We start from the raw sequence: 23,240 nt of genomic DNA on the forward strand, positions 1-23,240 counted from the left end.
ATGAAATGGAAAACAAAATAAAACATTCATAAAATTAATGAAAAGTTGGTTGCTTAAAATGATAAATGAAATGGATAAAATTTTGCCCAGATTAACCAGAAAAGAAAAGTAAGATTTGTAATAACCACAGTCAGAAACAAAAAAGGGGGAAATAACAACAGATACCACAGAGATACAAAAGATCTTCATTGAACACTACAAAAAACTCTGTGCTTAGAAATTTGAAAATGGGAAGGAAATGGACAAATTCCTGGATTCACACTACCTTCCTAGACTAAAATAGGAAGAAATAGAACTCATTTCAGATTAATATATAGGTTGCATTGATTAAGTATTTAAAGTCCAAGGTGTAGTTGAGCTCTTCACCCAAGTGGAGGCCCATATACGTTTACATTGTACGCACTTGGTAAGATTACCAAAGCCCTTCCCTCCTCATTTTCCCACACTTCTTGAAGTAGTTTTGTTTTTTTCTTATGTGGGCATGTAATTGTTCATCTACCAGTTTCACATTAATATTGAGTACATTGGACACTTGACTTTTCCATTCTTGTGATACTTTTCTTCTCCAGATCCAACCAGGTAAATACAAAAAAATATGGAACACTTCATGGACTTGAGTGTCTCCTTGTGCAGGAGCCATGCTAATATTCCCTGTATGGTTCCAGTTTTAGTATATGTGCTGCTGAAGCAAGCACAGACATTGAAATCTTAAACAGACTAATATCAAGCACCAAAATGGCAACAATATAAAAGCTTCCAACAAAAGAAAGATTTGGACAAGATGATTTCAGACCAGAATTCTACAAAACCGTCAAAGAACAGCTCGTACCTGTATTGCAGAAACTATTCAAAAACATTAAGAAAGACAGAATGATCCCCAACTCCTCCACAAAGCAAATGTCACCCAGGTACTAAAACCAAGGAAGGATTCAACAAATAAAACTATAGACGAATATCATTACTGAAATGATATTTGTTGAACATCTAGTGAATAGAAATCAGCTACACATAAAAAAAATAACACATCACACCCAAGTAGGCTTCATCCCAGGCATGAAAGGCTGATTTACATGAGCAAATTATTAACATTATCCACCACTTAAATGGAAATAAAAGCAAAAACCACACAATCCTCAGTAGATGCAGATGAAGCACTCAACAAAGTTCAGCGTCCTTTTCTGATAAAAGCACTTCACAGATGGGACATTGCTTCAACTGATAGAAGCCATCTAATCTACATCAAACCCACAGCGAATATCATACTAAATGGAGTAAAACTGAAAGCATTTCCACTTAGAACTGGAACGAGATAAGCATGTCCACTTTCACTGCTATTATTCAGCTTATTACTGAATCCTAGCCAATGCAATTAGGCAAGAGAAGGATATCAAATGTATCCAAACACAAATACAGGAGGTCACACTTCCACTCTTTGCAGAAGATATGATCTTATACTTAGAAAATCCAAAGGAATCAACCATAAGTCTCCTGGAAGTAATCAAGAAATACAAAAACATCTCTGGATATAAAATCAGTGTCCGCAAATCAGTAGTCTTGATATATGCCAACAGCAGTCAAGCTGGGAATCAAATAGAAGACACAATACCCTTCATAGTAGCTTCACAGAAAATGAAATACCTGAGAATATACCTAATAAAGGATGTGAAGGATTTCTGCACAGAGCACTATGAAACACTGAGAAAAGAAGCCGCATGGAGGTGCCCAGCTCCTGTAGCTCAGTGGTTCTGGCGCCGGCCACATATACTGAGGTTGCCGAGTTCGAACCCAGCCTGGGTCAGCTAAACAACAATGACAATTGCAACCAAAAAATAGCTGTGCGTTGTAGTGGGCGCCTGTAGTCCCAGCTTTACTTGGGAGGCTGAGGCAAGAGAATCGCTTAAGCCCAAGAGTTTGAGGTTGTGAGCTGTGACGCCATGGCACTCTACCCAGGGTGACTACTTGAGACTCTGTCTCAAAAAAAAAAAAAAAAAAGAAAGAAAGAAAAGGAGCTGCAGAAGACATTAACAAATGGAAGAACGTGCCATGATCATGGCTTAAAGAATCAATGTTATTAAAATGTCTGCATTTACTCAAAGTGATCTATAGATTTGATGCAATTCCCACTAAAACACCAGTGTCAGCCAGGTGTGGTGGCTCACACCTGTAATCTTAGTCCTCTGGGAAGCTGAAGTGGGTGGATCACCTAAGCTCTGGAGTTCAAGACCAGTCTGAGGAAGAGTATGACCCACCTCTACTAAAAATAGTAAAACTAGCCAAGCATTCTGTCAGGTGCCTGTAATCTCAGCTACTCAGGAAACTGAGACAAGAGGATATCTCCAGCCCAAGAGTTTGAGGTTGCTGTCAGCTATGACAACACTGCTCTCTATCTAGGGTGACAGAGACTCTCTCAAAAACAAACAAACAAACAAACAAACAACAACAACAACAACAAAAACCACTGTCATACATTGCAGAACAGGAAAAAATAACTTCCATTTGTATAAAACCAGATAAAAACTCTCAACCCAGTGCAATTCTACAAAATAAAAACAAATCTGGGGGCATCACATTTCCAGACTTCAGGTTACAGTACAAATCTATAGTAATAAAAACAGATGTTTATTGGCACAAAACTAGACACATAGGGCGGCGCCTGTGGCTCAAAGGTGTAGGGCACTGGCCCCATATGCCGGAGGTGGTGGGTTCAAACCCAGACCTGGCCAAAAACTGCAAAAAACAAAAACAAAAGCAAAAACCAAAAACCCCCCCAAAACTAGACACATAGATGTATGGAACAGAATAGAGAACCTACAGATGAAACCAGCCTCATAGCACCATCAGATCTTCTATGAACCAAACAAAAGCATACACTGGGGGAAAGAATCTCTGTTTAATAAGTGGTGCTGGGAGAACTAGTTAGCTACACGTAAAAGACTAAAACTGGACCTGCACTATCACCACTTACAAAAATTAACTCATGCTGTATATAAAAGATTTAAATCTAAGACCAGAAAAGATTAAAAAAAAAAACCCTGGAAGAAAGTGTGAAATAAAAAGTGACCAATATTGGCTTTGGAAAAAAACTCATGATGAAGATCCCACTGGCAACTTCACTGACAACAGAAATAAATAAATGGGGCATAATCAACAAAGAAAACAGACAACCTTCAGAATGGGAGAAGATATTTGCAAGTTATGAATCAGAGAAAGAGCTAGAATATACAAAGAAGATACAAAGAAATCAAGCAAATCAACAAAAAAAGAGCAAACAACTCCATCAGTCAATGGGCAAGAGACATAAACAGAACCTTTTTCTAAGAAGACAGATGAATGGCCAAAAACCACATTTAAAAAAATGCTCATCATCCCTAATCATCACAGAAATGCAAATCAAAATAACTTTGAGATACCGCCTAACGCCAGTGAGAATAGCTCACATCACAAGGTCTCAAAGCTGCAAATGCTGGCATGGGTGGAGAGTGAGGGGTATACTTATGCACTGTTAGTGGGATTGCAAACTAGTACAGCCTTTTTGGAAAGAAGTATAGAGCATCTTCAACTAAAAGGAGACCTCCCATTTGACCCCACAAGTCTGTTAATAGGTATGATGCGGAAGAAAAAAATGTCACTTTACTATAAGGTTATTTGCGCTCGAATGTTTACAGCAGCTCAATTCACAATTGCAAAGGTGTGGAAATGACCCAAGTGCCCATCGACTCATGAATGGATTAACACACACACACACCATGGAATACTATTCAGCAATCAAAATGATGGAGACTTTGCATCTTTTGTATATCCCTGGGTGAATTCGGAGAACCATATCAGAAGTAAAGGATCTAAAGAATGGAAGGGGAAGCATTCCATGTACTAATCCGAAAATAGTAGACCGATTATCAAGTTCACACAAGACAAAAACACAATTACATTCAAGAAGGGCGAAGAGGGAGATGAGGTTTGGGAAGTTCCCACCTGTCAGTACAGTGTAGAGGTCTATGGCACACTTCCTGGGTGAAGGACTCAACTACACCTCAGACTTTGAACTTGACCTTATAAACACAAGTAATGCAACCTAATTGAATGTACCCTCATATTAACCTGTAATGAAAAAAAAAAATACTTGCTTTTACTTGTATCTTTAACACAAGAAGACGTATGCATTATGGAGGAATACTTTGTGAAACCCTATTTTGCTTCAATTTCTTTTACTCCCTTGCTTTTTACTCAAACGTCTCCTTCTCAGTGAGGCCTTCCCTGCCACCCTCTGTCATCTTTCACTTTCTCGCACCTTTCCTTTGTATATATAAATATTGTTAAATGTATGTGACAGTCACAGAGATGGATGTTATGAATATTATTCAAAATATGCACCAATACAAATGCTCATATGTGTCCCTTGCACTATGGTATCAATGGTTCTCAAAATGTTTAGTGTCAGGAAAACGCTACACTTTAAAAAGCATGAGGACCACAAATACCCCTCTGCCCCCATGGCCAAACTTGACTCAAGGCTCTCACCTTGGCTCCCTTCACATAATTTCATCAGGTCAGAAGTTAAGGCCTTTCCTTACTTCCAAAGCAGCGATGAATGTGGTTTAGTGAATGGGAATTTCAGCCACAAAAGTCCTCTTTTCCTACTTGGGGCCCTCTGTTCCTACAATAAAAGGTTCCACTCCTGTCTAGAAAAATACATGGTTACCAGTGCTTTGGCTCTCGTGGGCTACTTCTGCAGAAGCATACCAACATCATATCTTACAACCACATTGGGACAGGCTGGATTCACTGATATAAACTCAGTATTTTTGTATGTACTTCAAGATACAATTTTTTAAATTATAACATTTTCTTTGATATCTAAAAATTTTAAGGGGCCTGGATCTCCTACCTGCTGTCTATGATGGAAGACTTATCCAGTGGAAGCTGAATTGTCCTGGGAAATACAAAGAGTCCTCTGGGCTGAGAGGACAACCCAGGGAAGGCTAGGGGCAGGCTGAGGGGAGAGCAGAAGAGGTGACAATACCTATGCTGGTGAGAGGAATGCTGGGGACTGGGACATGAAGGAGGCCTCAGGAGCAACTTAAAACTCACTCACTCTGCTGATTCCTACACACACACACACACACACACCCCCTTGATCCCATTGTCTGTGCAGCTCCATGTGGGGAAGGAGAGCATGGACCCCTCTCCACTTGCAGGGACAGGACAAGGGGATGTCACATAATTTCAAGGAGTTTTATAAAACTCAGTAATCAGGATAGGTAATATTTTAATGCAATAGTTTTAAATACCAAAATGAATGCCCCAATCCATGATGAGCGAATATCAAAATTTTAAGTCAAGGTGGGGCCCACCCTGCTTTGCATGCTTCACGTGACAGGTTGCACATGGTCCCAGCCCTGCACCCCCAGGTGAGGTTAGGGTGAGCACAGAGGAGCCCAGCCATGGCCAGCAGGGTCCAGGATAGACAGGGGAACTGGCATGGAACAGGAACTCTGAGCACATCCTCACATCATAACCCAAGAGCCAGAAGAAATCACAGAGGGTCTGGTGGGCAGGTGGTGGGTGAGGGGAAGGAAAGTACCTTGCAGAGGGAGCACAGGGTTTGGGCAGCAGACTGGGAGGAAAGTGCCTTGAGAGCCCTCAGCCCCTCACTGAATCCCCCTATCTTGGTTTATGTCAACCCTCCACAAGCACCCCAACATGGAAGGCCTTGGAAAACCTCTAATTTTAGAGAACAAAAAAACTTAAGTATTTTGCAGTTAGTTTATTGAAATAAAGATATATCTGAGGTTTCAACAAGCATCTCGCAGATTCCACTTAAAAGAACAAAGAAGAAAGAAAGTTGTGGTTTCTAGCAATCGACAATGATGGTCTATCTGCTGTGTCTGAGCCAAAGTTCTTGCAGGAAGTTAAAAAATTTCACAGAATCTGCTGTCGTACGTGATTTCCTGGAAAACAAACACAGATATGTCACTTATATGTTTAACTCTCTGTCAAAGTCAAATATGGAAATCCAGAAATTTTTTTTTGTTATTTTCCTGAATTATCCACAAACAATTTTTTTGTCCCCCAAAAATTAGGTCTGGAAGCAAAATTTGAATTATCTCCTCTTCTATTCACATTTTTCAGGAGATATTTATTAATACCTAAACATCTTCTTAATACTTCATAAGTGCTGATATTTCTGGATTTTTTTTGGGGGGGCTGCTTTAATCATTTTTTTTCTCCAAGATCTCTGTTCTTTAAAATAACTTATCCAATTAATATGATACATGTACTATTTATTGAAGACTTTCTGATTTAAACATTTATCAGTGGTTTCTGTTACCATTTTCTCAACACAGAATTATTGAAATCTCACTTTGAATATAACCAGGGGATGGTTTGGGGTTCTTGCATGGTCTAAAAATTTAGAAATATCTTGACACACTAAGACTCTCCACCATCACCTTTGTGAAATACAAATTCTTGGAGAACTACACTAAAGATAATTAATATAATTTTGATTTAAAAGAAAAACTACTCCCACCATCCTAAATTGCAAATCATGTTTCATTTATTCTTAACATTTTGAGTGTATTTCTAAATTCTCTCCTATGGATTGTTTTAAATGGAATATAAGGATATTAATTAAATGCTAAAAAATATTCTAAAGAACATGTATGTAAAACTAGACAGATAATCCCCTAATTATAACAATTGATATTTCTTTTAAATAATCCTTCACCCATGCTGGTTTAATACCCATGAACTACACTTTCCATTTCACGAGGCACTTAATTAAATGGTACATTATTTACAATCAAGTATGGTAAGAAACCTTGGTTGCTCAGGCATTCATGTTAAAGTCTTTATATTGGAATATGTATAATATGTATGAATGGTATACTCCAGACTCTGTAAAAGAATATTTTAAGACCATTTTTCTAATTTTATGTAAAGAGATAACTTTCTTTGTTGGGTTCTCCTACAAGTAAGTGACTCCTAGAAACTGGATTTTTTTTTCTTCAAGGAAAATATGTTTGTCTGTGTCACCGTGTGTGTTCATGTGTGTGTGTGTGTTTGAGTGTGTACACGTGTGTTCCTCTGTGTCTGAACATAGACTGTGGAGCTGAGGCGTAGGGCAACCATTTCTGGAGCTTTCTTTATCATTCATTGAACATATTCAAAACAGAGTGGCAAACCACCTAGGCAGACATTTAAATGAAGTGATGTATTTAAAAAGCTTGTTCACCAGTTGCTGGTGCCAGATTTAGAGCTTCCTTGTTCCTGGTTAGTGATGTTAAAGGGTACACGAGAAAAGACCAAAATTACCATCATGATTCCAAAATTTTTCAGAGTTTCCTCTGTCTGGCTGAGAAAACACTGTTTAAATTCTTCAACAACCTTTTCGTCCTTTTCACCGTTTATAAACTCATGGAGTAGATTTTTGTAGTCAGGTATAGACACATTTTCATCTAGTGTCTTATTAACTATATCCTCAAGAAGTTGGCAGCCAGAACCTGAGGACAGAGCATAACAACATTGGCTCATGACCAGAAGTGTGAACCCACTTTAGAACATCCCTATGATATCAGTGATCTTTGGACATCCCAGCAGGGGCTGAAATTCAGAAAGGCTACGGTGCCTGCTCTAGAGTACCCAATTCCAGGAGAGTAGACTCAGGCTCTGGGGTTCCCTTTATGTCCTGAAAATGCTTCTACAGCCTCCCAAGTCCAGAGAAGCCAAACCGTACATCTCATTGGTTATTGAGGACACTAGGGAATGGATAGGCTCTGACTTTTTGGAACATATTAAACATTATCGGATCATTCCTGATGTAATGATTCCCTATTACCATGCAGAGCATTAAGCAGGATTCCTGCCCATTATAAAAGTATGAGTCTAGAATATCTTCCACTACCTTGACTTGACTCTCAATCTTGTCACGAAAACAAAGAACGTATCACAGATTTTCTTGTTTGTGAAGTAATCTGCTGTGCTCACCCCTGTGGTGGAGGGGAAAGAGCTCCTGACCTGGGTTCACACGAGCTGGTGGTACTCTGGCTCTGCAACTTCCGTGCAGTTGACTGTGAGCAAATCACTTGTTTGCCCACCTGCACCTTCTCTGGGAACAAATGAGGTGGTAATGTAAATGGGATTTGTAAATCCTACGAGGCAGCTCCCTCTGTGATGGGACATTCCCATAAGTGCTGCCACATTCCAGCTTCCAGGGCTTTCTCCTCTGTATCCTCACTGCTTGAGGGAGTCCCAGAGAGTGTGAACTCTCTTACCTGGTCTGCTTTGTGCAGGAAAGACCTGGGATTTGGGAACATCCAAAAAGGACTTAGATCAATTTTGCAAACTCAGAGTGAGACCCACAGAGTGAGAGACACCAGGTCACACATGGGAGTCTGAGCCTTTTCCTTCCACATTTCAGGAAACTCGTGATTTTTTTCCTGGTTTCTGGATGCAGATGGCATGGGTCTTTCAATCATGTCTTTCCTTTGCCCAAGTGAAATAGCTAATTCCAGTATTCATCCCTGAGACTCATGCTGGTTGTCATGATCACGGTAACCCTGGTGGGACAGCCTGAAAGCAATGAGATGCTAAGTGCAGCCCCTCTGCAGGGCAAAACCCACTGGGGCACTACCTTTTGTCTGGAACTAACGTGATCCTGAGGTCTATTGCATACAGACCCTTCGTCCTGGAGCTTCCCTGTGCTGGGGCTTGGGGATGCAGAGTTCTCACACAGGGATCTGGGCAATGCCCCCAGCCTACAGGCCATCCTTTACACAGGGCTCACCTGCAGAGCAGCAGAAAGGGAGGGCAGCCAGCAGGAGGACAGTCAGTAGCTTCATGGTGGGGCCGATGCAGTCAGCTGTCCAGTCGCGTGTGGCAGGGAGCAAGGAAGTGACTGTGGAGGGAGCTCCAGACTGCTCTATTTATCCCCAGGCAGACAGCACAGTCTCTGCCAGGAAGGAGGGAATGAGTCAGAGATGCTCCCTGGCCCAGGACCAGGAAACAATCATGCACACCAAGAGGAACCCAGCCAGAAACCAAGAAGCCAGTGAGGTTTGGACCCAGGACAATTTGAGGACTGCAGTAATGACAGGCAGCTGTAGGCAAAATGGATGTGAAAGTGTTTTCCACACTCTGAAACAAATCCAACAGTGTGAGCCTCTGCTGTCATCACTGTTGTTAAAATTGTGGTCTATTTCTGTTCCTCCTTCCCATCTCCTTCCTCCTTCTTGTACTCTTTTTCCTCCTGCTGCTCTTCATCTGTGACCTCTTCTTTTATGCCTTGTTCTTCGAGGTGCAGTCAGCTTCACAGCCTGTACGTCTGTACTCTATCGAGCACAGGTGGATATGGGATTGCTGGCTGCAATACCTGATGCCATGATTCCCTATTACCATTGCTGGCTGCAATACCATATCCATGCTCTGGGGGGCAGCCCTTCCTCACCCATAGACATTCTTTTTTCAAGAAAAGTGTTTCGGTTTTGAAGAAAATTCATTAAAGATCTAAACTCTAATAAAAGTAGGGGATTTCATTTGTTTGCTTGTTTTCTCCTTGGTTTTTTCTTCACCGGAATTACCTCGCTAATTTAATTCAACTTTATAAATTCCCTCCATAATGTATTTATCAATTTTTGTTTAGTGGATTGTTGCCTTTTGGGCATTGCCTTGCACTGATTCACAGGCTGCAGTGAGTTAGTAAAGTGACTGGGTGCTCAAGGCAGGCAGTGCTAGACTACAAATGGTAATGGGATTTGGGCTCATGCAGCTGTGTGTTTGGATTCTGGAGGCCGCGCAGAGTAGTCATGACAAGTCTTAAGGTAAGTTACACAGCTGGCATCTATGACTTTTTTTTTCTCTTTTGTGAAATGGGTATAAATGACACCATGCTGATTTTTTATAAGGATTATAGACACCGTGTACAACTCTGTCATGTGGTTCAATATGAGATGATCATGAATACACGACAGTTTCTAAGCATGCCCCCATTCACTGCTGAACACCTCCCTACTGAGCTTCTCCTATGAGCTGGGCCCTGAGCTACTTGTTACGGATTCAGTTGTAGGAACAAGGGAGACCAGGTGCTTGCTCTTGTGGACCTTGCTTTCTAGCAAGGAAGCCAACAGACAAACCTACAAATCAATCAGAGATATCGGAAAATGGCAATTGTGGCAAAGATAGGAACCATCTACCTGAGCAGATGCTGTAATAGACATCCTGCGTGCATCGGAGACAGCCCGTGGAACAAGGTGCCATTTTAACACCAGCTTGGATGAGTGGATGGCCATATGCAGGGACAGATTCAGGAGAGTGTTCTGGGCAGAGAGAATAGCGAGTGCAGTGGCCTAAGGGCAGATGACACTTGGCAAGGTTAAAAAAATAAAGGCAGTGATGGTTTGCCTTCTGGGGATAGGAAAGCAGTGGTTCTCAACCTTCCTAATGCTGTGGCCCTTTAATACAGTTCCTGTGGGTCGCGACCCACAGGTTGAGAATCACTGATAGGAGAGGGACAGGACAACTTTACAGGATAGAAAGCCCATCCCAGTTTCATCAGGATCGAGGTAAAGACGACACAAACAAGAAAAACACAGTTGGCTCAGGTTTACAAAAAGGAATACATGAAAGAGTCAGAGAGAAGAGTCTGTTCTTAATTTCCTGAGAATTGGGGGTTTGCTGTCTGAATGACTCGTGACGTATTTCCATCATTCATCCAGAGCCACAGCTGTGAAGAACAAACCTGATTTAGGAAGAAGAAACACAGTCAGAAAAGGAAACTTTTATGCAGTTGGCCATGGCTGGCCTTCTTCATTCCAAAGGGGAGAGTAGGACTTTGATGGTGAAATAGAAAACTATCTCCTTGGCCAGAACCTATGGAGGGCTTTGCCCCTGTCTTTATGAACCTGCCCTGCCACCTGCTGGCAAGAGGCCCCTTCAGAGGTTCTTTTTCTTCTAAAGAGCACCCTCCATCAGGTACACGGGCCCACACTAATCCCCATGTTTGTCCAGACACTTCATCATTCTCTGGTGAATCATTTAACAGTAACCCTGTAACAGAGTAGACCCCTTTGCATACCACCCTTAACGGGGAGAATAAAAGCAAAAGTTCAGAATGCTGCATCATTGGTGTGACTTCTTCTCTCCAAAGGGGACTTTGACTCAGGACCCCGAACGCAGTTAAGAAACTGGAGGAAGGCAGTGCCTGTGGCTCGGTGAGTAGGGTGGCAGGTTCAAACCCAGCCCAGGCCAAACTGCAACAACAACAACAACAACAAATAGTCCGGCGTTGTGGCGGGCACCTGTGGTCCCAGCTACTCTGGAGGCTGAGCAAGAGAATCGCCTAAGCCCAAGAGCTGGAGGTTGCTGTGAGCTGTGATGCTACAGTACTCTACCCAGGGTGACAAAGTGAGACTCTGTCTCTAAAAAAAAAAAACAAAAGAAAGAAACTGGAGGAGCCAAATGTGCATCAGTGTCCCAGGTAGAGTGACTGATAGTTACTGATAGTCCGTGGTGACAACATGCTGCAAAGATCCATCACTCACAGGTTCTATCCAAAGTGAGGGGGGTCTCTGCAGAGAAATGAAGTATGTGGGGAGAAGAGTGATATTTGACCTGCCCTCAGGACCCTAGATGACCTCGAGCATCAACACATTAATATTTTAATACTTTTTGGCATTTGAAAGGCCTTTCTATAGCTAATATTAACACACATTTTTTTTTTTTTTTTGTAGAGACAGAGTCTCACTGTACCGCCCTCGGGTAGAGTGCCGTGGCGTCACACAGCTCACAGCAACCTCTAACTCTTGGGCTTACGCAATTCTCTTGCCTCAGCCTCCCGAGCAGCTGGGACTACAGGCGCCCGCCACAACGCCCGGCTATTTTTTTGTTGCAGTTTGGCCGGGGCTGGGTCCGAACCTGCCATCCTCGGCATATGGGGCCGGCGCCCTACTCACTGAGCCACAGGCGCCGCCCACACAATTTTGTTAAAGGGCCACATTTCTCAATGATTTGAGCATTTGTACAAAAGTCCTAAAGAAGATGTTTTTGAAAATTAGAAGTTCATTAAGTTTTTCTAAAATTGTAAGTTGCAGCTATAAATCAGCTGCATAGTTTGTGGGGGAAGGGCACCCCAAATTTCTTTCTTTCTTTTCTTCATTTTTTTCTTCTTTCTTCCTTTCTTTCTTTTTTTGGAGGCAGAGTCTTTTGAGTGCTGTAGTGTCTTCATAGCTCACAGGAACCTCAACTCTTGGGCTCTGGCCTCAGCCTCTCCAGTAGCTGGGACTACAGGTGCCTGCCCTGACATTTGGCTGGTTTTTCTATTTTCAGTAGAGAAGGGGTCTCACTCTTGCTCAGACTGGTGTCAAACTCCTGAGCTCAAGCAAACCATTGGCCTTGGCCTCTCCACGTGCTAGGATTACAGGCATGAGCCAATGCACCCGGCCTTTTTTCTTTTAACCTCATTCTATTAATCTAAGTTCTCCCCTCACCCACCAGGATGGTGGGAAATCAAGTTCAGACATGTCTTTGGGCGGTGAACCTCTTCTTTTTTGAGCTTTTGCCAGGTCTCAACAAGGAGTAAGGGAGATGCTTTCCTGGACAGACACTTCAGGAAAGGCCTCTGTTCATAGCAACATCTCATTTGGAGGTGAGATGTCCATTTCCAAGTCGTCAAGTCTTCTCCTAGAGCAGGGACCTCCTGGCTTTGGCCAGAGCCTGCGACTGGGAATCCAGGGCTGTGTTGCTTGGTGTTCAGTGCACATCCTTTCATCCTACCACATTGCAACCAGTGCCCTCAAATGTGTCAGAGGCCTGCCCAGGTCTGTGTGTGGGCATGGTAACCTGGCATCGGAATTGAGTGAGGGAACAGTGTGATTCCTCTACAGAGACGGGGAGGAACGCTTCCTGGCCTTTCCTTTGTGGAATGGGATTGGAGGAAGAAGAGCCTGCAGCAACCAAGGAAGAGGCCCTCTCCCCTCACATGCACAGTAAGATGTACATTACAGTGAGGGGTTTTCATATATGAACTGAATTGTTGGAAGAGACCTGTGTTTCTTTATACATCTAAGAGGACTGAGGAGACACATCTGGGAAACTCACAGCCTGATGGGAAGGGAAAAGTGCAAGAAATGGAAGGAGGGCTCTGGGCAGAGGGGCAACTTCCCTTGTCTCAGAGGATCAGGGAACAGGAAGGTTCTGTCTGGATGAATTCAGCAGGTGAGGAAGTGGGCATGTGCTCTAGGAGTCAGAAATGGAGAAGGACAAAATCCCTTATTCCAAGGGCCGGTCCTCCCCCACCCTCAGCTAGACTGTCCTATGGTCCCAGGAAGGACCCGGATAGCTGCAGCTGGGCTGAGACCTGGCTGTGCGGCACCTGCTGGGTCCTGTCTCTCAAGCTCTGCAGCCCGATGATCCAGAGGTCGTAAGTGCGCACCCACCCAGGCCACTCCACCTGTGCTCACGGCCCGGCTTCCCTGTTTGCTGACTGTGCCACACTGAACTCTCTGTCCCTTTGAAAACAGGAACAGTCCTAGAATTGCTACGAATCCTGAAAGAGTTAAAGGTGTACAGTCCTGAGGAAGGTGCTGGACACAGTGAAGGTGCTGCCTACATGTCAGCTGCCTGTCATTATTTTCAGGTAATTAACAAGCATGTTCATGATAAACCGCCAAGGGCCACTAAGGACCACGAGAGACTACTGAGAACTCAGCTTGCACGTGACGTTCTGTACAATTGAGAGTAAGGCCGGGTGCCATGGCTCATGCCTGTAATCCCAGCACTCTGGGAGGCCGAGGGGGCTGCATTGCTGAGCTCAGGAGTTCAGAGACAAGCCTGAGCCAGAGTGAGACCTTGCCTCAAAATAAATGAATAAATAAAAATAAAAAATTAATAAAATGAGGGCGGTGCCTGTGGCTCAAAGGGGTAGGGCCCCAGCCCCATATACCAGAGGTGGCAGGTTCAAACCCAGCCCCAGCCCCGGCCAAAAACTGCAAAAATAAAATAAAATAAATAATAATAATAAAATAATAAAATTCAGAATAACCCCATTCAGGTACCAGCTGCAACTTTCAAGTTTGAAACTACAACTCTTTATTTTGATCCTCATTTACTTGATTTTGTCTGAGTTTGTCTTTTTATAAGGAGGTCTTTTAGATATAATTAAAAATTAACCTCTCCCTCAAGCGTATTCTACATTCTTTTCCCTAGCCATATCATCTTCCTAGAACCCTGCTCCAATTCATTTCGCACTTCTGAAATTGTTCATTCTTAATATTTTTACCCAACTTAATTAAGGCATAATAATTAAACAATTAAAATTATATATATTTGCAGTGTACAAGACATGTTTCGATATATGTATACATTGTGAAGGATTCCTCCAAGCTAATTAACATTCTGTCACCTCACATACTTATGTTTGTGTTAAGAACACTTGAGACCTAATTTCTTGCCAATTCCCATGATAATGTTCAATAACACACAAATGAAAAGCAATTATACACCAATTACTAAATGACAGGCACTGTCATAGCCTCTTATAATCTATACAACCACAATTCCATGCACAGAGTGATCATAATATTGATTGTCACAAAAAGGGCACATTGCAGCGTGAAAGGGACACCAAATGGTTGGGATGCCAGGACAACAACACAGCCCAGGACTGTCCTGAGCAAAGGGTGGTATGCGGTCACCTCCGTGAGTGGTGGGCAGATCATTTCACTCCAGTGACAGGACCAGGTGTTACCGGAGGTGTACATGCACACCTTGGTTCCTGTCCCTTCAGGATTGAGAAATGAAAGTGAGGGGCACAAAAGTTTCATCAGAGAGGAAAGAAGGTTATTAGTCACCTGGTCACACAGTGTGCCTGGGGTCTCTGTGGAATCCCTTTTCTCCACCTGGTCTTCCTCTGTAACTTTGTCCCTTCCCCTTTTTCTTGACCAGTGGGGATGTGACCTCCTCCCTGCTGTTGGGTAGCGGGGGATTCACCTTCTATGGCCAGGCCCCATGTGTCATCACACCAAAAGCCCACAGGGGAGGACAAACTGCCATGTTCTATAATGTGCCCTGTGTTGCTTCTGTTATGTTTCTCCTATCTCGTTAGTGTTCTGGTTTGTTCTCTTACTCAGTACCCCATTTGTTTACACTGTTTTTATATAGGGTGGCCATAAAGTTCGTGTGCAATTTCACGTGAACTTTCTGGCCACCCTATTTTACTCATGTCTCACTTTTCTCCTTACTCTAACATTCAGTGACACTTGTGGCTGCCCTTCTCTTACATCCTTACAGTATGTTCTCTTACGCAGTATCCCGCTTGCTCACACAGCCCATTCCATACATCCTCTGCTCACGTCTTATTTTCCTACCTACACTAACAGTGGGACAAGAGACTCAACACAACTTCCTGGGACACAGACAGTGAGGGGCCAAACAGGGTGTGACGCCAGTGCTCTGGCCCCAGAGGCAGCTCTGAGCCCCGTTCTCAGGCTCTCACTCTTGCCCCGAGTGGACTCGGGTTGATTTCTGGACAAGCCCCACAGTTTCTGCCTAAGCCCTTTGCGCCTGTGGCCACCCCTCCTCCACTGCCCGTGCCTCAGTCCCTCTGGGTGGAAACACCCCATCTACTCCCAAAGCCACATCAAAGACATTCCACACGGGGTCCACCTTTCCTGTTCCCTGAACCTCCATGGCTGTTCCTGCTCACAGGACCCCACATCTGCTGTCAGCAGCTCTCTCCTGCCGTGTCCAGGACTCTGAGCACTGCCACTTCCTCCCAGTCCTGCTCCTGGACAGCAAGGCCTGTGCGCGTCCTGTCTGTGTACGGCGTCGTCATACAGTGGGCACTTAATGACTAATTTTGAAATGAATTTTTTGGAGCAAAACGTGATGTCTTACAGGAGTTCACCGATGAAATTGCATGTATTATGACTGGCAGTTCTATTTAGAACAAGGAGCTCATCTAAATTTGAATCTTTAGTAAAGGCAGGAATCAGACCCAGCACGGAATCAGACATCAGGGCGGCACCCTTGCCACTAACACAAACCCTGTGCTGTCCTAAAAGGACTTTGTGGTTGGGGTAGGAGGAGGTAGGTGCCAGAAGGAGATTGGATGGTGCTCCTGGAAGCCAGGGCCTAAGTCCCATCAGTCCCCTTTCCCCCAGAAGTGGCCCTTACCCTGATACCATCTAACCTGGATGTACCTTTAGAGTTTAGATGAGGAACCGGATTTGGAAACAGAGCCAGGGCCAGGTGTTAGCTCCTAGCTAATTCTCCTTGGCTCCTTTACCAAAACCATGATCTTTACTCAACTCGACATTTTCTAATCCTGTGTGGCTAAAGGCTTAAACCTATACATGTGACAGCAGATTGGTTCATCGGATATGTACACAAAATTTTCTTTATTAAGTTAGTGATTTCCAGTTATTTTTAATGCTCCTATTTTGTCACTGACAATGGCAATCCCACAAGTTGTGAACGTCTAGTCCTTAGGAGAATTAGAAGAATTATGCTGGAGATCTACTATAGAGTGTCCACTGCTAGAGCAGTGGTTATCTCCAAGGGTGCTTGTACTCCCCATTTCCATCCATTTGGGGATATTTGTCAGGACAGTTTTTGGTTGTCACAGTGGATGGCAGTGGGAGTCCTACTGGCATGAAGGGGCAAAGAACAGGGATGCTGCTGAATGTCCTATAACGCACAGGGCAGACCCCGCAGTAAAGCATTATTGATTTTTGATGCCAATACTAACAGTGTGAGAAACTCTGCAGTGGAGGAGTATGTATGAACACTTGCTCTTGTGGCATATGAGTAAGAGTGAGCCCCGTGCTCGGCGAACAGTGAGTGGAGCCCCCGGCTGACCAGATGCCAGCAGGCATGTGGGCATCTTTGTCCCCCAGAAGGCTGGGCTCAGTCTCACCGTTATGCCTTTGCCCAGGCTGCTCCCTGCACCTGGAGGGACTTACTTCCTCCTGCCTGTCAGCCTCACTTTCCAGGTCCTTCATGGTCAGACTCGGCTATCACCTTTTCTACAAAGCCTCTTGTTTTTCTTTGAATTTCTAAAGGCCTTTGTTTAAGAAGACCACATCTTGGTGATAATACACTCTATCTTTCTTGAGTTCTACATTTTGTCTTCTCAGGCAACTTGATAATTAAGCTCTTGAGAAAACCCACGAATTCTTTTTTTTTTTTGTTTATGTAGTTCAGATTTTATCGGTTGCGTTGAGCATCAGGGTAGACATTTCAATTTCTACACAATTCTTAACATAAGGACCCCAAATCTAAAAAGCCATTTATTGGAATTGGTTTTTAAACAGTTATTCCAGTGACTTTCCAGATTAAAATTCGGAGGCACATTTTCCTTAAGAGGATATCAAGTACCAGGATCTTCAGATGTTGATAAGCTGTACGTAAGTTCCAGCAATTGACAATTACTACCGTATATGCTACACACTCAGAGTTTCACTGCTTCGCGGCACAGTAACAAATAGGAAGACCGGACCATCCCAAGCAAAGATGTTCCAGAGCGTACACAGTTCCGACAGAGAGCAGTGATTTTCTTTAAGAAACAATTCTACTACAAAACAACATGGGAATACAAGTAATTTAAAATGTTCAAGACATTAAATGCAGGACTGGGACTCCATATTGCCATTTACTCTGCTTTTACTTTTCTTATTACAGGCTATAAAAACTAACCCTCCATCTGTGGAATGTAACCCTGACACCCAAGGCAGTCAAAGGCTCCCATCATGCACCATCTCACCCTATCTTCTGGTTGTACCAAAAAATAAACAAGCAACAAATGATTTCACCTCTCAGAAAAAAGCATTTCCATTTTAAAAAATGGGATGAGGAGGGATTCCCCTCCATCTTAAAATGTTTCTGGAGCTACTAAAAAACTCGCATTTACAAAATAGTTGATAAAAATATTCCCCTGGATTGTATAAGAAGGGAGGCAGGGACCACTGATAGACATGGTGTGCGATAGTCAGCACACTTGGCTTCTTTCTCTCGCGTTTCATCAGCGGCTGGTCTCTCTTCAGTTTCTCCATTTTCTGCAGGTGAATCTTCAGTTTCTTGGTTAGCCACTTCACCCTGCTTTCCCTTTGCTCTCCTCTTCCCTTTTGTTTGAGGCCTTATCCTTTGCTGCTGCCTTTTTTGGCTTCGTTTCCACTTTGGCGGGAGCAGGTTCGGCTGACCACCGCGTCTATCTCCTCTTGGGCTCTTCCCTCGCACCTTGGGCAGAGCTGACCTTCCTCCTGTCATCTTGGCGGCGGGGAGGGCGCGGGCCGGTGCCTGCGGGCCCCAGAGCCTCCGCGAAGCGGCCCTGCCTGGCGGCTGCCGCTCCTCCCGCCCCGAGCTGCTGAGACCTGAAGCGCGGGCCAGTGGGAGAACCGGCCGGAACCGGATTGGGAGCCCGCCTCCCGCTCCCCCTGCGCCTCGGCCGCCGGCTCTCCCTCCCCGCCCCCTACTAATTCCTTCAAGGAAGTAGGTGCGGCCGCTCCATAGTGTGACTGATTATCACCCTTCTGCCTACTCCTTCGCCCGTTTTCTTCTCTCCTGTCTTCCTTTTCATTTCTGCCTTCCAGCATCCTCTATTTTTCATAGTTTTAACTTTTACAAGGGATCTAGATGCGTTTTTTTTTTAAAACAAAATAGCGCAGAATACCTTCCCATGAGAAGACCTTCCCTTCAGTGAAGGACTTCCTCACCCAGTCCCATCCTCACCGTCACCTCTTTCTTTGTTTCTTCTGGTATTTACGTGTTCTCCATAATTTTGTGTTTGTTTTGTGCTGTTTGACCCGGGGTCTCACTGTGTTGCCAAGGCTGGAATGCAGTGGTATCACCACAGCTCACTGCACTCTCAGAACCCTGAGCTCAAGCCATCCTCCTTGCTCAGCCTCTGAAGTAACTGGGACTACAGGCGCCTGCCACCGAGCCCAGACAATTTTTCCGTGTTTTGTAGAGATGAGAACGTGCTCTTCCTCAGGCTGGTCTTGACCTGGTCTCAAGCGATCCTCCCTCCTCAGACTCCCGAAATTCTAGGATTACAGGTGCGAGGCACTGCACCCAGCCCTAAATCATTTTGTATTGCTACTGTGATTCATCCAGTAACTCCCTGTTAATCCCTGTTTACAGAATCCCAGTCTTTCTCTTTCTTGTTCAACTCCTTTTTGGTGGAACAGATCTTCCAATACTTTTCTGAGAAAAAGTTCATTGGCAGTAAAAGTTTTGAAGATTTGCATACCTGCAAGTATCTTCATTATATCTCTATGCTTGAATGTTACTAGGCTGGATATAGATTTTCATCTGTATAGAATGATAGGTTGACAATCTGAATTTTGAACATTTCTCTTCTGTCTCATGTTGGTTTCGTTATTATTCCACAGCCTCTGATATGCCTTTTTTTCTCTTTCAGGAAGAAAGACTTTTTCATTAGGATGATGCCCCAAAATGTCATCAAAATATATTTTGGCATGGGAAATAAATAGTTGTTTATAGATTTTTCAATCTCACCTGTTTCTTTTATGAGAAGTTTTCTTGTATTGTTTCTTTGGTGACTTTCTTCGCACCATGGTTTTTTTCATTTTGTAAATTTGTTAGTTGGATATAATGGATTCATCTTCCAGCATTCTTTTCTTTTCACTCCTTAAAATTTTTTTTTAATCTTTTACTCTACATGTTTATTTACTAATTGTTCTTACAGTATTTTAATTTTTCTGTAATTTTCAAATCTTTTCTTTTCCCAGCTATCATATTTTTAATTTTTCTAATGCTCTTTGTCATTATTTGAATGTTTGTTAAACCATACAAGGAATGAAAGGCGTTAGTAATCTGGGCTTTCAGATATACTCATAAAATTGTTCCAGGAAACAGGGCATCTGTCAGATCCAGAGAGTCTGAAGCAAATCCTAAACAGTATGAGTTCATTAAGAACTTTCTTACTTTCTTCTCTCTCCTCTATTCCTAGGCCTTCTCTTTGTCAGAAACCATGGTTAATTAGTCAAGAAATAAATAATTCTAAGGAGAGAAACAAAGGAAATACATTGAATTTTTTTTTTTTTTTTTGTAGAGACAGAGCCTCACTTTATTGCCCTCGGTAGAGTGCTGTGGCGTCACACAGCTCCTGGCAACCTCCAACTCCCGGGCTTAGGCAAGTCTCTTGCCTCAGCCTCCCAAGTAGCTGGGAAGACAGGCACCTGCCACAACGTCTAGCTATTTTTTTCTTGCAATTTGGCCAGCTGTGTTTGAACCCGCCACCCTCCGTATATGTGGCCGGTGCCCTACCCACTGAACCACAGGCACCGCCCAATACATTGAATTTTTGAAGTGTGAAGTTCTCGGCCTTGGGTGAGGGGACCCCTAGTGAGTTTGGCCCAGCATGATTAAATATTTACCTACTACCACAAGGCAGTTGAAAGAAGAGCAGATTTTTAAGTTTAATTTGTTTGTGTATAAAACTCCCACTTTACAAAAATAACATTGTATACCAAGGTTCGCCTGATTTATTTGGTTTCTACACCATGTACAAAGTATCTTGTTTACTCCTAACAAGATCCGATTCAAAATTTTCCCAGTTACTAACATGAGTTAAACCTATGTAGACGATGCCTGTCATTTCTAAGCTTTATTTCTTTAATGAATAGAGAGACTTTTTAAACAACTTTACAGTCAATCCTGTGAGTACTTAGATATTAGTTTCCTGGTGCCACATAGAAAGCAGGCTGTGTTTTTATGTGGTAGCCTGTTTTATTTATTAATTTTTACTTAAAATCATAACTGTATATAGTCATGAGGTACAATGTGATGATTTGATATACAATGTGGAATGCTTGAATCAAACTGATTAACATAGCCATCACCTCACTTAATTCTTTTTGTGGTAAGACGTTTAAAATTTACTCTTAGATATTTTGAAATATACCCTTGCATCATGCATTAGGTGAGATCCCACCAAATGCCCTCCCTCCTCCCACTCACTGCCCTGCCCATTTCCTTTCCCCTCTCACTCCTCACTCCCCCTTGCTTGACTATATTTGTGTTTTATCGTTTCTATGAGTGTTTAAGTGTTTATATGTTGGTTTCCTAATAGTATTGAGTACATTAGACATTTTTTTTTTCCATTCTTGAGATACTTTATTAAGAAGAGTGTGTTCCAGCTCCATCCAGGTACACATAAAAGATGTGAAGTCTCCATCTTTTTATGGCTGAATAATATTCCATGATATACATAGACCACAATTTGTTAATCCATTCATGGGTTGATGCTTTGGGGTTTATCCTGTAGTCTGGGCAGAGTGTCATTGGACAAGAGATCTTTCAGGACAAGGATCTTCTCACTTAAATCATGGGGAATTGAGGCATGGTCTGTGCTGACTTGGGTCTTTATAGGTATGAGAGGCAGTGTTATTTTATTTCTCTAATTGTATTTTTTCCAACTTCTAGGTGATACAAAGAGATCCTTGAAGAGTTTTTTAGGTCAGATCTAAGGTAGTATTACAAATTTTCAATTTATTCTTGAACAGAATAACTCACTTAAGATCATCCTCCTGTTAAATGCTAAACCAGTATGAATCCGGCTCTTCTAAGAGTTGTGTTTGTTCTGATTTTGTTTAATTTGTGTATAAGTAGGTACTGTTGAGAATTAATTCATGTATGCATATTTACTATATGTCTTTTAAATTACAAAATATTTTTTATTATGTATGTGAAGGTGACTGGCTCAGTTACACTGGGACTTCTCTGAGTGCCATGGGGAACTCTTGTTTTCCAAATACTGCCTCCCCATTTCACTAGACCATTCCACCTCCTCTTGGAGTGGGGGGTGCAGGAAGGGTTCTCCATGGGCTCTACTTGCTGACAGATTGGTGTACTGGGGAAAGCCTGTCATTGTTTGCTTTAAAAGATTCCCAGGGGGTTGCAAAGAAAAGCAAGACTAAGGACCACTAGGTAGAACATTTGCCCTTTTCATGTTAAATCGTGACAGCAACCTTTGACCCTCCTGCCTAGTACTGAGAACCAAGAGAGAAAGAACGTGTAAGTCTTCCACCAAAATGCACATGAGGTGCTCAATCAATAGAAACTTCTAGTAGTTGCAAGCATTATAATATTGATTGCTGATATTTGTTCAGTGCTTTGTAGTGTTTATTTCTTGTTGTGAGAACAACTCTACCACATGCATCCTATATCATGGATGGGTAAACTGAGAGTAACAGATGGATGTCTATGGGTGTGCATACACACAGAGAGATGTGACCCCAAGCAGGGACGGCCATCACTCCCAGAAGCCACAGGCAACTATTAGTGAGCTCTCCGTTGCAGCCTCCATGGGGAGCACAGCCTTGCAGATCCCTCTGTTTGCCCACTGTGCTACTAATTTGGGGATCTGGCCTCCAGAAGTGGGAGGGAATAAGTTATTCTAAGCCAACAATGTGGTTGTTTGTTACAGCAGCCACAGCTCTGTAAGAAGTGAGGGGCTTATGGAAGGAAAAGCTGGTTGGGGGAGACATGTATCCAGTTTGCAGCATGACTCTGAAATGACTGTGGAATGTTGCAGGGAGGTGTCCAACTGCTTCTGGTGTTCCTGGGGAGGGGAAAGGGTGGTAAGAGCCTCAGGCATGGGAGAGTGTGGGGACCCCAAGGAGCTCCCTGAGCAAGTGCTCCAAACACAGGCCAGGTGGAGATGGAAACCTGCACATGGCCTCAAATTGTGATAAATGGCAGATAATTTGTACTGGACTCAATATAGGAGACAAATCACAGTAGAAAGGGGCCACCCAGCAGGTTGGCTGTGGCTCTGAGGGGCTGTCACACTAGAGCTACTTCTGCTTGTGAGCCCAGACATGGCCAGACAGTGAGGCAGGGGGTCCCGTTGGTACAGGACCAGCAGGAAGGTTTCAGCTCGCGTTCACCCTTAAGTGTTCTCACTCATCGTCTCCTGAATGGGGACGCTATAATGATGTGGGATGGTTTCTGCCCAAGTGCTTCCTTTTGTGAGGCCCTGGACCTCAGGCCATGATTAAAAAAAGGACGTTTGTTCTCTGGAACTGATTACTACCCACAAAAAAGGCCACTTTATTATGAAAACCACCCTCCACTTGAGGCCTGAGACGGGAGGATCACTACAAGACCAGTGAGGAAGTGCAGGGCAAAAAGAATTTATTAAAGCAAGACGTTGAAACCTCTACATGCTGCGGGGCCGATCACTGAAAGTCGGTGGAGTCAGCATGAAATCCTTTTTACATTTC

The 23,240-nt window shown here is 43.3% G+C and overlaps 1 protein-coding gene and 1 non-coding gene across 2 annotated transcripts; both read right to left on the minus strand.

Moving 5' to 3' along the window:
* Positions 1-589: 589 nt before the first annotated feature.
* On the minus strand, positions 590-695 carry LOC128566140 (U6 spliceosomal RNA). The gene has a single exon (XR_008374436.1). It is a non-coding gene; the product is annotated as a U6 spliceosomal RNA (small nuclear RNA).
* Positions 696-5,802: 5,107 nt separating this feature from the next.
* On the minus strand, positions 5,803-8,905 carry SCGB2A1 (secretoglobin family 2A member 1). The gene is made up of 3 exons (XM_053562315.1): positions 8,786-8,905; positions 7,315-7,502; positions 5,803-5,948 (listed from the first exon to the last, which is right to left on the minus strand). Exons 1-3 carry the CDS (start codon positions 8,838-8,840, stop codon positions 5,910-5,912), a joined length of 282 nt encoding a protein of 93 aa, XP_053418290.1. The 5' UTR covers positions 8,841-8,905; the 3' UTR covers positions 5,803-5,909.
* Between the last annotated feature and the right edge of the window lie 14,335 nt (positions 8,906-23,240).

This window comes from Nycticebus coucang, chromosome 14 (genome assembly GCF_027406575.1).
Source record: "Nycticebus coucang isolate mNycCou1 chromosome 14, mNycCou1.pri, whole genome shotgun sequence".
In the NCBI taxonomy this organism is placed as follows: domain Eukaryota; kingdom Metazoa; phylum Chordata; class Mammalia; order Primates; family Lorisidae; genus Nycticebus; species Nycticebus coucang.